The 12,935-nt window shown below is 53.0% G+C and overlaps 2 protein-coding genes across 4 annotated transcripts; one reads left to right on the top strand and one right to left on the bottom strand.

Moving 5' to 3' along the window:
- The first annotated feature begins 649 nt into the window (after positions 1-649).
- ZFAND2B (zinc finger AN1-type containing 2B) lies at positions 650-4,786 on the top strand. 3 transcript variants are annotated; one of them, XM_036758083.1, is made up of 9 exons: positions 650-928; positions 1,425-1,519; positions 3,011-3,142; positions 3,314-3,465; positions 3,726-3,821; positions 3,904-3,943; positions 4,026-4,093; positions 4,197-4,269; positions 4,482-4,786. In XM_036758083.1, the coding sequence occupies exons 1-9, from the start codon at positions 874-876 to the stop codon at positions 4,518-4,520; spliced, it is 750 nt and encodes a 249-aa protein (XP_036613978.1). In that variant the 5' UTR covers positions 650-873; the 3' UTR covers positions 4,521-4,786. The 3 variants fall into 3 exon arrangements, with proteins under 3 accessions (XP_036613978.1, XP_036613977.1, XP_036613979.1); XM_036758082.1 differs by having other exon boundaries at positions 4,378-4,786; XM_036758084.1 differs by lacking the exon at positions 3,726-3,821 and having other exon boundaries at positions 4,378-4,786.
- A 65-nt stretch (positions 4,787-4,851) lies between these two features.
- Positions 4,852-12,644, bottom strand: ABCB6 (ATP binding cassette subfamily B member 6 (Langereis blood group)). Its single transcript, XM_036757309.1, has 19 exons — positions 12,052-12,644; positions 11,806-11,943; positions 11,388-11,580; positions 10,612-10,713; positions 10,255-10,438; positions 10,004-10,125; positions 9,404-9,513; positions 9,032-9,097; positions 8,743-8,868; positions 8,536-8,612; positions 8,358-8,421; positions 8,179-8,264; positions 7,832-7,889; positions 7,337-7,441; positions 6,980-7,154; positions 5,891-6,003; positions 5,599-5,693; positions 5,435-5,503; positions 4,852-5,180 (listed from the first exon to the last, which is right to left on the bottom strand). The coding sequence occupies exons 1-19, from the start codon at positions 12,574-12,576 to the stop codon at positions 5,045-5,047; spliced, it is 2,544 nt and encodes an 847-aa protein (XP_036613204.1). The 5' UTR covers positions 12,577-12,644; the 3' UTR covers positions 4,852-5,044.
- Positions 12,645-12,935: the final 291 nt, after the last annotated feature.

Here is a 12,935-nt window from a genome sequence, read left to right as displayed (position 1 = left end):
ATGTGACCTTCCTAGGATCATACAACTGGTAAGCTCGGAGTATCCTCCACCATTAAAAGATAGTGGCTAGGAAAAATGTCTTGACCTTAAAAATTGTACCCCTAGACCATCAATAATTAGGTGAGCAGATAGCAGTCAGTCTTGTGGCCCCTTCTCCTACTCTCCTCCAGGCAGAACTCATAGTTGCTCTTAAAGACAGGTCGGGGAGACGCTGGGGAAATCTATCTATGCCTATATGGGCAATAGTCACACAGCTTACATGAGGTAGAACTTCCTGGCAATTCGTGGTCCAACAATAGCACAGGCTGCTTGGAAGTTACTGAGCCTTTTGTCACTGCATGTATTCGCGTACAGGCTGGTTGATATTGGTGGGCACCCTAGATGGGGGCTCATGTGTGACGACGCTTAGGATCCCATGGCCGCTCCAGTGCAGTTCTCGTTAGTTCGTCCGTTTGTCAGCTCGTTCGTTCACTCTTTCTGCTACAACTAGTCATCCCAGCCAGGGAAAGGAAGTTCAAAAGCCGGGAGATTATAATAGAGGAAGGTGGAAGAGAGGGAAGGTGAGTGGGACGCAAGGAGGCTGGCTCGCCGCACGGGCCGGGAACGCGCCCGTAGTGGTGCGTGCCGTGACGTCACCGCGCCCCGTGGCGCGGAAGGGGGCGGAGCCGAGCCTGCGGAGCCTGCAGATACTCGATGATCGCCGGTGGCTGGGTCTCGGATCGGAGAGCGGCGGGTCTGGCCGGGACTGAGCGCACCAAGGCAGAGGAGCCCCCGGGGGCGTGATAGGTCTGCCCAGGTTTGGACCAAGCGCCGTCGCTACGCTCCCTCTTCGCTTCCTCGACCCAGAGGCTCCTCCTCCCTCCGTCGCCGGCCATGGAATTCCCGGACTTGGGAGCTCACTGCTCCGAACAGACCTGTCAGCGCCTGGGTGAGGGGCGGGGCCTAGAGGCCGGAACTTGGACCGGGGCGGGGCTTAGAAGCGGATCGACAGGGGGCGGAGCCTGGGCTAAAGGGCGGGCCTTAAGAGCAAGCGCGGGAGGCTGGGGAGTTACTGGACTGGGCTCTCCAGAGGAGGGTGCAGCAGACGGACCGTCCTGGGGATAGAGGGGTAGTGGGTACTTAGAGGAAGTGTAAAGAGCTAAGTCCCAAAGCGAAGCTGTAATGCATTATGTATATTATATATATACGTGGATGTATACACATACACCCACATATAAGATGCTGCTGGAGACGTGGCACAGAGTGAAGGAATTGGTGGCATGGGGGGTGGAGGGTGGGGTGAGAAGGGATGCGCCTAGGAAGGGGGAAGGCTGAGCTTACCCGGGGGTGGAATGGGGGATGGAGATTGAACCAAAAAAAGGAATTTAGGTTATCGTATGAATGAGGCATGGTTTAGACATCCAGACACCGTCCCATCCTTGCAGATTTCCTGCCTCTCAAGTGTGATGCTTGCTCTGGCATATTCTGTGCAGACCATGTGGCCTATGACCAGCATCATTGTGGCTCTGCCTACCAAAAGGTGAGTTTAGGGATCGATGAGAACTTCTGCCTTTTTTATAGGGAGAGGGAGGAAGATTGAGGAAAAAAAAAAACAGGACCGTATTGACACAGATTATGCTCCTACTGCAGCATTTGCCATGGTTAAACACCTCCTCCCCCTCCTACTTCATGTTCCCTCCTCCCTCCACTCCTGTGACAGTTCTGGCTCTTATCTGTGGTCTCGCCTATGTCTGAGGGCTTCTCTTTATCCTCCCCCTCCCTAAATGTGGGCATTTCTCAAGGCTTTTTTCCATACACTTTGTCCCTTGGTAATCTCATCTCGTCCCATGCTTTTAACCACTACTCCTGAGAGAATGATTTCCCTATCTGCAGCCATCGTCTCCATTTTTCTCTGAGTCACCCAAGGTCAATCAATCCTCTCCCTCACATTTATTCAGTCTACAAACACCGTCAGTTCTGCTTCTAAAATCTCTCTCAAGTGTCCACTTCTTTCTTTTCTTATTACTGCCACTTGTTCAGACCCTCACTGCCTCCATTACCATCTCCCTCTACCATCTTACACCATCTTATGCCAGGTAAGTCTTTCCTAAAATTGACGACTAATCCTGTGTTTCCCATAGCCCAGTCAGTTGCTCAAAAGCCCTCCAACCTACTTTTCTAGTCTTGACTTCTACTAATGTCACACATCTTACAGCTTATCCTGGCTGGACTTTGCTACTTATGGGTTAGATTGCCTCCCCACCCCCCCAAAAAAAACAAAACCAAAAACCAAAACCCGGCTGTTTAAATCCTACCTTCCCTTTAGTACCCAGATAAAACGCCACTTCCTACATGAAGATTTAATTCATAGCTTCAGCCAGATATCTCTTTCCTCTAAATTCTTATAAATCTCTTTATATATATATATCTTTTGTGACACTGCTCAAATTTGTCTTGCATTAAGGTCATCTTTTTTATGGTTCATCATCCATGTCATATAGTAATTAGCATTTATACAGTGCCTTAAGGTTTGCACAGAGACTTGCAAAGATTATCTCATTTCATCCTCACAATTACCTTGGTGAGTAGGTGCTATTATTATCATGCCCATTTTATGGGCGTGGAAACTGAGGCAGACCGACATGAAGTGACCCACCCAAGGTCATGTAGCTAGTATCTGAGGTGAAATTTGAACTCAGGACTTTCTGACTCCAGGTCTAGTGTTCTACCCACCACATGCTACCCAGAGACTTGTCATATTCCTTGAGGATAGGTGTCTCCATGTTTTTCTTAGTGTAGTTTGTCAGCCATAGTAGGTGCCCAACAAATAAGACATTGCATGCATCTCCTTACTTTATCTAAGCTTGAGGCTATGCCATGGCTGTTGTTTGATAAAAGAAGTTAGGGGGAAGGGTTCGAGGCCACAGTTCATATCCTGGGGCTTTACTAGACTTTCTTCATTGTCAGAAATGTAGTAGCATAAACAGTGGTCCCCAAGATGTGCCTTCCTTTCTCTTCTTCCTGGCTATAGGATGTACAGGTGCCTGTATGCCCGCTGTGCAATGTACCAGTGCCTGTGGCAAGAGGGGAATCACCAGACCGTGCCGTAGGGGAGCATATTGACAGGGACTGTCGCTCTGACCCAGCACAACGCAAACGCAAGGTGAGGGAATTCTGCCAGCTCTTCACCTCGGTGGGAACCGCTGATTTTTTTTTGCAGCCAATAGGAAGGCTTGGGAGATTTGAGAAGGCTGGCTTTTTGGGTGACAGCCAGGAATGGATGGGTGAGAAAAAGAGGTCTTTGTTGTGGAGTGTCTTCTGTCTGCCCCCCTAGATCTTCACCAATAAGTGTAGCCGCCCTGGCTGCCGGCAACGGGAAATGATGGAGCTGACTTGTGAACGATGTGGCCGAAACTTCTGTCTCAAGCACAGGCACCCCCTAGACCATGAGTGCTCTGGGAACAGAATGCCTTCCAGCCAGACTGGGTAACTCTAGGAGTGTGCTTTCCCTACTCTGAATTTGGGAGTTGCCCAGCTGCTCAGTCCCAATTGCCCTGTACTCCTGTTGGGTTGGAATACCCTTAGCATCTCCCTAGAACTACAGCCCCCCATTCTGGTGGAGGAAACCCTTTGTGTTCCCTTGGGTTGCTTGCTGTCATCTCCACCTCCGCTAACTCCCTGGAGAAGAGGCAACTGGAAGGGGATTTGTTCCTGGGGTATATGTAGAAGGTATCTCTCCCCTGCAGACTGGCTGCTATCTCCAGAGCCCAGGGCTTAGGTTCTAGCACAACCCCAGTCCCTGGCCCAGGGTCGGGTAGGACCTCACCCCCTTCTCAAAGCAGGTATGTATATCTCCACTTCTCCCTGACCTTGTTTCTCATCAATGCTTCTATCCCCATGCTGGTTTTTTCTCCTTTCTCCTAGAGTTGCTGAGTCACCGACTCATGCCTTGCAGAATGGCCTGGTGAGTTTAGATAGGAATGGAGGAGGGGGAATCAAATGGGTGGTGAATGAGAGAAGGCTGGATAATTTGTCTTTCTCTGTAGAGTGAAGATGAAGCCCTCCAGCAAGCACTGATCCTGTCTCTGACTGAGGCCAAGCCTATCGCTCCTAGGTACCTGCTGTGAGGAGACTTGGGAAGGTGGTAGAGGTGGAGGAGCTGAGTTTGGGGGTGAAGGGGCTAACGATACTGTCTCAAGCTGACTCTTTACTCTCAGTACTCAAGAGGAAGAAGACATAGCTCTGGCCCAAGCATTGTCAGCCAGTGAGGAGGAATACCGAAAACAGCAGGTATTGTGCTACACAGGAACAGAAAGGGGAGGGGTTTCTTCATAGGCTTTACCCTAGGCTAGTCCTAACTTTGCCCCTCCCTCTCTCTCTCCCCTTTCCCTGCTCCAGGCCCAGAGCCGAAGCCTGAAACCCTCCAACTGCAGCCTTTGCTAGGGCCCTGGGAGTGGGGAGGGAGGCTTAGCTGAGAAGGGCTGTGGCCCTCACACTTCCAGGGTCCCCTGGAAGAGGCTAGAAGCTCAGAACGAGAATGACAGTAGGAATCCAGAGCTGAAAGTGAGGAAGACCACACCAGGAGTGCCTCTGAGTTCAAGGTAGCAGGAATCTCTGCTCTGTTTACCCATGTCTGAAGGGGTAGGTGGAATCTGGCTAGAAGAGAACCAGCCATCCACTTATCCATTTTTTCTTCTGTGACCCCCACGGAGGGGTCATCTCTGGAGCTGTCGCCCGTGTCCCTTGAGTTGGTGGGGCAGGCAGAAAGGACTTGGAAAGGAATAAAGCATCTTACCAAACAACGGTACCCTTCTGGTCATGACTCTTTCTCTCTTGGGAGGGTATAGGAGAACCAAGCTCAGAGTCTCTATCTCTGTAAATACAGAATGGAGCTCAGGTTTCACTCCACACTTTATTTCTGAGGTCCCATTTCCCCTGATGGGTGAGATACACCATTCCCACAAGTGTACCCCAAGAATAGGGTGAAGTGGGGTGAGGAGCTGTATTTCATGGTGGTGCAGCTTATATCAGCCTGTACTGATGAGGATGCTTCCCCCAACCTTCATTATGGTCCTGGGGGCTGAGGATCTCCTTTTGGTGGCTGGCTCTCTGTGACTTTAGTTGCTTCCTCATCCTGTCCCTCTTGCTGCAGGTGCCACATGTCAGCATATACCCCTCCTCGGGCCAGCAATGCCTCATGTCTAGGATAGGGAAAAGAATAAAAGTCACAATTGCTCAGTACTTAAATCATCTTGTCCCAGATTCTTCCCTTTTCTTGAATCCCCAAGAATGATATTAGGAAAGAGATTCCACAATTAATGTGTTAGTTGGTTCTGTTGAATTTTTTTTTTCAATATTTTAAACTTTACTACAGGGGATGGCTTGATGAGGAGAGGAGGGGAGGGAAGGGATATAGCTGCAAAACAAACAGATGGATAAAAAATAAGATCTTTACCTTCCTCTTTCTACAATGCAACCATCCTTGAGCACTAGAATCTGGTCAGCATTGACCACCGTAGATAGCCTGGGAAGTCGAAGATACTAGTGAGCAGAGCCTCCCTCCCCCACCACAGATAGTGAAGTTTCTGTGCGCAATTCCCACTGGCCCCAGCTCCGTACCTGTGTGCCACCACGATGGTGGTGCGCAGGGCACAGACTTTGGCTAGGGAGGCCTGGATGGCCCTCTCGGTTGATGTGTCCAGTGCTGATGTTGCCTACAAACAAGAAGCTGGCACACTAACCTCTGCCAGATTGATTTTAGGGAAGCTGCCCACGGAGGCTGGGGCTTTTGTGATAGGAAGGAATACTGAGGTCTGAGAACCAAAGAGGCTGCTGAGTCATGGAGAGGGCAGGGTTGTCAAGGACCAAAGAGGACTTGGGCTAGGGGTCAAGGGCCATCTAGGAGTCTTACCTCATCCAGAAGAATGATGTCTGGAGCCTTGAGGATGGTTCGGGCGATAGCCACACGCTGCTTCTCCCCTCCACTCAGCTTCAGCCCTCGCTCGCCTACCTGGGTCTCATAGCCTGTGGACACCCCCGGTCAGTGTTCTGAGGCAGAACCGTGCGCTTCTCATGACTCCCACAGCAGAGAAGACCCGGAGCAAAAAAGGGGCTCTGCCTGGGTTGAGGTCTTGCCCCTCTTCTCACCCTCTCCTCCTTTGCCGGCTCTGCCATCCAACCACCCTGGCTCTCGTACTGCTCCCAGAGCACAGCCCCTGGTCTTTCCTCCCTGCTGGGAATGATTTGTCACCTCACCTGCTCCTCAACATTTCCCTGAATTCCTTCAGACTCAGCTCACATCTCACCTTTCCCTCTGAAATGATCTTTCAGCCACTCTGTATTTATCTTGTGTCTATCTGGGCATTTACACTGTCTTCTCCCTTATGTGAACTCCTTGATGCAGGATTTATTTTCTTACTTAATAACAGTAATACTAGGAAATATTTACATATTTCCTATGTGCCAGAAGCAGCCTGGAATTAGGAAGACTCATCTTCATGAATTCAAATCTGACCTCAGACATTTAATACCTGTGTGACCCTGGGCAAGTCACTTAACCCTGTCTGTCTCCGTTTCCTCATCTGTAAAATTGCTGGAGAAAAAAATAGCAAACCACTGCAGTATCTTTGCCAAGAAAACCCCAAATGGGGTCACGGAAAGTCAGACGCAGTGTGCCAGGCCCTGTGCCGAGCATTTTACAATCACTTCATGTGCTCCTCATGACCACCCTGGGACCTGGAAGGCTATTGTTGTCCTTGTTTTACAGATAAGGAAACTGAGGTCAGGTTTGAACTCAGGTCTTCCTCACTCTAGGCCCAGTCCTCCATCCACTACACCACCTATACCCAGCACCTGGCACAGCACCTGGAACACAGTAACTGCTAACAAGGCCCAAGGACCGACAAAGAAAGGCCAAGGGTGGTGAAAGCCCTTTAGTGGCTCACAAGGCAGGGTACTGTGTTGGGCTGGGCAGGGGCCAGTTCTGGGGAAGGACTCCCACCTTCAGGGAAGGTCAGGATGGCATCGTGGATCCCAGCAGCCTGGGCAGCAGTTTCTACCTCGGAGTCTGAAGCCATGACTCGGCCATATCGGATGTTGTTAGCAATGGTGTCGTTGAAGAGGACCGTGTCCTGGGGCACAACTCCGATGTGAGAACGAAGCGAAGTCTGGGTCACCTGAGGCCAAGAGAGCACCCACCCCGATCGTCTAGGGCTCCCCTTGAGGCCTCAGTCACTCTGGGGCTGGGAAGGTTGAGGTCAGCCTTGTTCCTAGCCGGACAGTGCCTCTAACCACCTCCCTGGGAACCCAATAGGAAATGACCCCTACCCCCTGTTAGAGGCCCCTCTTCTGCACTCACTTGTGAAATGTCCTGCCCATCTATGCGGATGTGCCCAGAGCTGATATCGTAGAAGCGGAACAGCAGGCGAAGGATGGTGCTCTTCCCCGCCCCTGAGGGCCCCACCTGTCATGTAAGAAGTGAAAGAAACACACTGAGCCCCACAGAAGCTGGCAGACCCACTCCAACTGCCACCCCTTGCCCCTACTCCCCCATATCAATCCTGTGACTTTGCCAGTCCCCTCCCACGAGACCCACACAAATTCTCTCCCACTGCCACCCAACATGTCTAGACCCCAGAGGCAACCAGGGGCTGTAGTGCGTACTCTCGGGAAAGGCTTTCTTCACCACAACCTGGTGAACAGGTTTGTAGTATTCCCACTTTGCAAATGTGGAAATGAACCTTAGGAGGCAGGGTGGTTTGGAGTCAGAACCTGTTTTTCCATTGTATCACACTAGATGAGGCTAAGGAAAGAGGGGTGAGGCAAGGGAGAAAGAGGGCACATCTCTCCTTACCAAGGCCAGTGTTTGTCCAGGCATCACAGCAAAGGAGATATCTTGCAAGGTCTCCCGCCTGGGAGAACAGAGATGGTTAGCTATTGGGTCATAACCTTCTCACTTCACTCCTCCCCTCTCTCCCTTAAAGAGAGAAGAGAGGGGCAGAAAATGCTGATGAAGAGAGCAGTGGCTGGGGATTCCATGGGGATGGGGAAGGAGCTAGAGGATCTCTGTCTTTCTGTGTCTCTCCCTCTCCCCCCCTCCTTCCCTCTCCGCTGCGCCCCACCCCCCCTGCCTCTTTCTTGCTCTGTGGAGGGGGATGGGGTTAGGACATCAGTGTGGGGGAGCTGTGGGAGGTCCCTTACCCATCTGTGTAGCTGAAATGCACGTTCTCAAACTCAATGTATCCTCTCTTAAATTGCAAGGGTGGAGCCCCTGGAATATCCTTCACCTAAGAACACCAGGAACTAGCTATGGCTACAGGACTCCTTTAGAGAGCCACAGTGACCGTCTCCCATCCCTCAGACTAACACACTCTACTCACTTCAGCTTCTTCCTTCAGCAAGTCAAACATGTTCTCCATGTCAATGAAATTGGTCTGAATCATCCTGGGAGAGGGAAGGTGATATGTTGGAGAGAAGGAAAGGAGCAGAGAGAAGAGGAGAGGGATGATGAAAGATGGGACCAAGACTGCAAAGGTGAAGGGCCAGGGACCACACTACCTGTAGTACGTGCCAAACCAGTTGAGAGGCATGTAGAGCTGTATGATGTAGGTGCCAAACAGCACGAAATCTCCGACCTTCAGGCAACAAAGGGAAACGGTGTCATGAACAAGGAAGACTAAAAGCCATCTCCCAACTGTCTAACCTGTTTCCCACCCACCACCTAGAGAGAAGCTCCCCTTCGGCCTTTCTTCCCTCAAGTCTCACCTGGAGCTGTTGCTCACTGACAAAGTAGGCACAGAGGAGAGAGCCGGCCAGGAGCCCAAGCCCAATAACCAGATTCTGTGTCTGGTTTAGTAAAACCAGCGATGCATTTGACTTCCATTCCAAACTCTGAAGGACGGGTGACAGAAGGGGAAGGCGTGTCACGTGCCAACATAACTGTGACAAGGCGATCTCTCTCGCTAGAATCCACATGCTGTTCCCATCATCCCTGGTGTCCCACCGAGTGCTCAGGAGTGTCCACCGGCCCAGACCTCATCCCTGGGAGCCTCACCTGGTACTTGATGATTGCTTCTTTATATCGATCCACCTCGTAACTTTCTGCATTGTAGTATTTCACCTACGGAGGTCAAAACCCACTGTAGCACCTGGTACCTTAGCTTTAGGCCCCCCCCAATGCTTCCCAGAGTCACACCCACCAACCACGAATATAGGGTGGTAGGAGATAGAAGTTGGAAGGGACCCTAGAAGTCATTTATCTATCGCCCTCATTTTACAGAAAAGGACTTTGAAGCCTAGAGGTGAAGTGACTTGTCTGCAGCCACGCAGGAAGGAAGGGCAGAGCCAGACTGGAGGCCGGCTGCTCCCAAGGGCTCCAGGACTTGCTGACTCCATGGGTACAGTCCTGAGGGCTAAGCCCCATTACCGTCTCGAAGTTGAGCAGAGAATCCACTGCTCGAGCTCGGGTCGCATTCTCCTGCGTATTCATATCACGGCGAAACTTGGTTCTCCACTCAGTGACTAAAATCGTCAAGGCTGGAGGGTGGTAGGAGTGGTTGGGGGAGGGGAGAAGATACAGCAGTTTCCCCAACAATTCAGGCCAGGATCAGCCAAGTGTATTCACCACTGATCACACGATTAAACTGATTACAAACCTAGAGTGAGCTGATACTCCAGAGAAGGGGCTAAGTAGACACTGCTGTGTCTTTGTATATCCCACCCCCCAATGGTGTCTCACACATTTACTGAGCACCTTTTCTATTTTTTGAGTAATTTCATGAATGAATAAACACATGCTGTTTGTAAATTGATTCTCCCTGACCCTGAGCCTGCACCAGACTTAACAGCAAAAAATATTCTCTCTCTCTCTCCTCACAACTCCATCCCTGAATTCAAATGATGATCATCAGAAAAATCACCGTGAACTGTCATGGTGACGTTCCTTGTTAGTAAGCAGTAAGATGCTGTTGGAAATCATTGGCCCTTTTCCCCCCAGTCAACCTCGAGTCAGGGAATGAGAACTCACTGAGGTAGAGAGTCATGCAGATGAAGACGATGAGGCCAAACCAGGCATTGAAGAACATGCTGAAGTAGATGATACCAATGATGATGTCAGCCAAGGTTGGCAAGATGTTAAATATCAGGTAGCTGCCAAATGGGTATAGAGAGAGTGAAGGATGAACGGAGAGGAAGGCAGCAGACCCAAAACCCTGCCCTGCTTCTCCTGGGGTCCTCTCTCCTATGCTTCCTTCCTTCAGATCCTGCCTATTTCTCTACCTGAGCAGCCCAGTGACACTAGCTGTGCCTCGGTCAACAATTCGGAGCACTTCTCCCGTCCGTCGTCCCAAGTGCCAACGTAGGGCCAGCCCGTGCAAATGGGTGAAGAGACGCAGCTCTACTTGACGCGCCGTGAACTGCTGTACCCGGATCCATAAGAATGTTCGTAGGTTGCTCACAAATCCTGGGGAAGGGACACGCACATGAGAAGGGATGGCCTGAAGCCAGGAAGTAGGGTATATTTATTTTTTAAAAAACCCCCATGAAACTGAGTGAAAGGAAGGAGGAAAGGACAATCATGGGGGATGGTTTGCGGCTCCTAAAATTGGGGGTAGGTTCACAGAATAACTACTGTACCGGTACTGCCAGTGCCGCCCCCTTGCAAGAACTTGAGTAGGACATAAGTGCAGACAATCCAGGCCAGGGAACTCCAAGGGGCCTTTGCAGTTAGTGCATTCACTATGAAAAAACAGTCAGTACTGGTTGGTAGCCACTCTCTAGTGGAAGTGTCCTGAGAAACTAGCCATTCCTGCCTCCCCCCAAGCCTGGTGCTATGAAGGACTCCCAGTTATCCTCCCCCCTCCAATTTTATTATCACAAGGACCTTTCCCCATCTTCTAATGTAGGCCCAGGACTCCATTCCTACCCTATATTCATGCATCGGGTGTCCTTCTGCCCAAATGCCTTCCACCCATGCCCTTTTTTGTTTCACATGTCCTCTCTACCAACTATGATCACTTTTCAAGACCCATTCCAAATTCCCCCTTCCATGAAGACTTCTGTGGTCTCCATGGCCAGAACCCATCTCTGCCTCCTCTGGTTACCCACACTCTCAGTTTGTATGTGTCTTCCACAATCTTCCTGATTTATGTTATAGTAAGTAATTGGTACAGGTTTCTACAATGGAACTGACCAACATGATCAGTTAAACTCATTCCTACAATTATATGCCTACTATATGCCAAATGCAGTGGGATCAGAGAAAGCTTCAGGACATGTGTATGTATGTGTGACAGAGAGAGACATGTATACAGAAAAGTGTGATACAATGTGGCAGAGAAAATATTTGAAATATTGGTGGGGCGGGTGGGGGAGGGGGGCACCTTCCACCCTCTCCCTGGGCCTCGCCTCACCAATGTCCCGGTAACAGATTGGGACCAGCACGTTAAGCCCCCGCTCCAGGCCCATGAGTGCTAGGCAAACAAGCACCAGGAGCTGCAGGGCTGGGCTCCCTCGGGGCCACAGGTAGCCACTCAGCAGCCGCAGCTTCCGACCAAGATCTCGCCACGTGGAAGGGCGTCTAGAGGAGCCCGTAGCTGGCAAAGGCTGTGGAGGGAAAGTGTGGAATTCAGGGGCAGCAGGAAGGCGGGAGGTCAGGGGGGGTCAAGCTTGGGCTCCGGGGAAGGGCCTCACCAGCCCAGCCCACCCCTATTCTCCTCTGCTTCGGACCGGCCAGGGGCAGGGACCAGTGGCCCCGGCAATGCCGGTCGCAGGGGGAGTTAAGTCCGGCTGTTTGGGAAGGGCCGTCAGGCACTCGGAGTGTGGATGCACCTGGCTGCTCTCCACGTCACGCTCGTCTCCGTTGACCTGCAAGGCGTAGGTCCGGCGCTGGAGGCCGGGGGCCCAGAGCCCCAAGGTCAGAAGCCCCGCGAAGACCACATAGCGCAGCACCCACAGGCCGAACTGCACCTGGAACAGACAGCGTCAGTGCTGGTGGGAGGCTGCGGAGACTCCTTGGCGCCCCGGAGCCACGGTGAGTCAGCACTCCCTACCCGCCCAACCCGGGCGCCGCCCCACCTGCTGCTCCTGGCTCCGCCGGGACCACCACCACAGCGGGCTGTTCCAGGACACCAGGGCCAGATTCTCGGCCACCAACGCCGCGGCCCATAGCAGGAGAAGGCCGGCGCTGTGCCCGGTCCGGCCCGCTGCCGGCGCCCGGTCCAGCAGCTGCAGCGCCAGCGCGCAGGCCCCGGCGCCGGCCCCGAGCAGGCCCCCGAGCAGCACGTAGCCCGGGAGCGGGGCGTCGGAGGGGGCAGCGGCCCGGGCAGTCAGCGCCGCCAGGGGCAGCAGCGGCTGCAGCCCGCCCAGGAGCAGCTGCAGCGCAGGCAGGAGGCCCCGCGCGGCCCGGCTCCGGCCCGGCCCCAAGGCCGGCTGGGCCCGTGACGCGCAGAGCCGCCACAGCCGCAGCCCCAGGGCCGTGGTCCCCAGCCCCAGGAGCGCGGTGGGCGCGGCTGTGAAGAAGAAGCATGGGCTCAGACCGCCGCTCGTCCAGCGCGGGCTCAGCGGCCCCTCGGCCCCGCAGTAGCTGTCCAGCCTCGGCATGACCGGGCCCCGTCGGTCAGCGGCAACGTATCCGCCCGGGTCTCTGGCCCCGCTTGCCGCCCCCCGGGTAGCTCTCTCACTTCGCCCTCGCCCACCCACCCTCGCCGGCTGCTGGGTCTGTCCGGCCCGGAGCTGGCCGGGAGAGGCTCGGAGCCTCGCGGCCACCCCGCCCCATCGCTCCACCCCCAGGTTCCGTTAGAGACCTCCCATTGGCCAATTCTGCCGGAGGGGCGGAGGTCACGCTGCACGAGGCGGAAACAAAATAAGGAGAAAGGCAACACAGCGTCACGTGACGGAGCTAACCTAGAGCCTGGGGGTCCTGGATGTGAAAACCGACCTATCGCACAACCTCTCCGGCG

This window comes from Trichosurus vulpecula, chromosome 4 (genome assembly GCF_011100635.1).
Source record: "Trichosurus vulpecula isolate mTriVul1 chromosome 4, mTriVul1.pri, whole genome shotgun sequence".
In the NCBI taxonomy this organism is placed as follows: domain Eukaryota; kingdom Metazoa; phylum Chordata; class Mammalia; order Diprotodontia; family Phalangeridae; genus Trichosurus; species Trichosurus vulpecula.
This window is presented reverse-complemented; position numbering and strand designations above follow the sequence as displayed.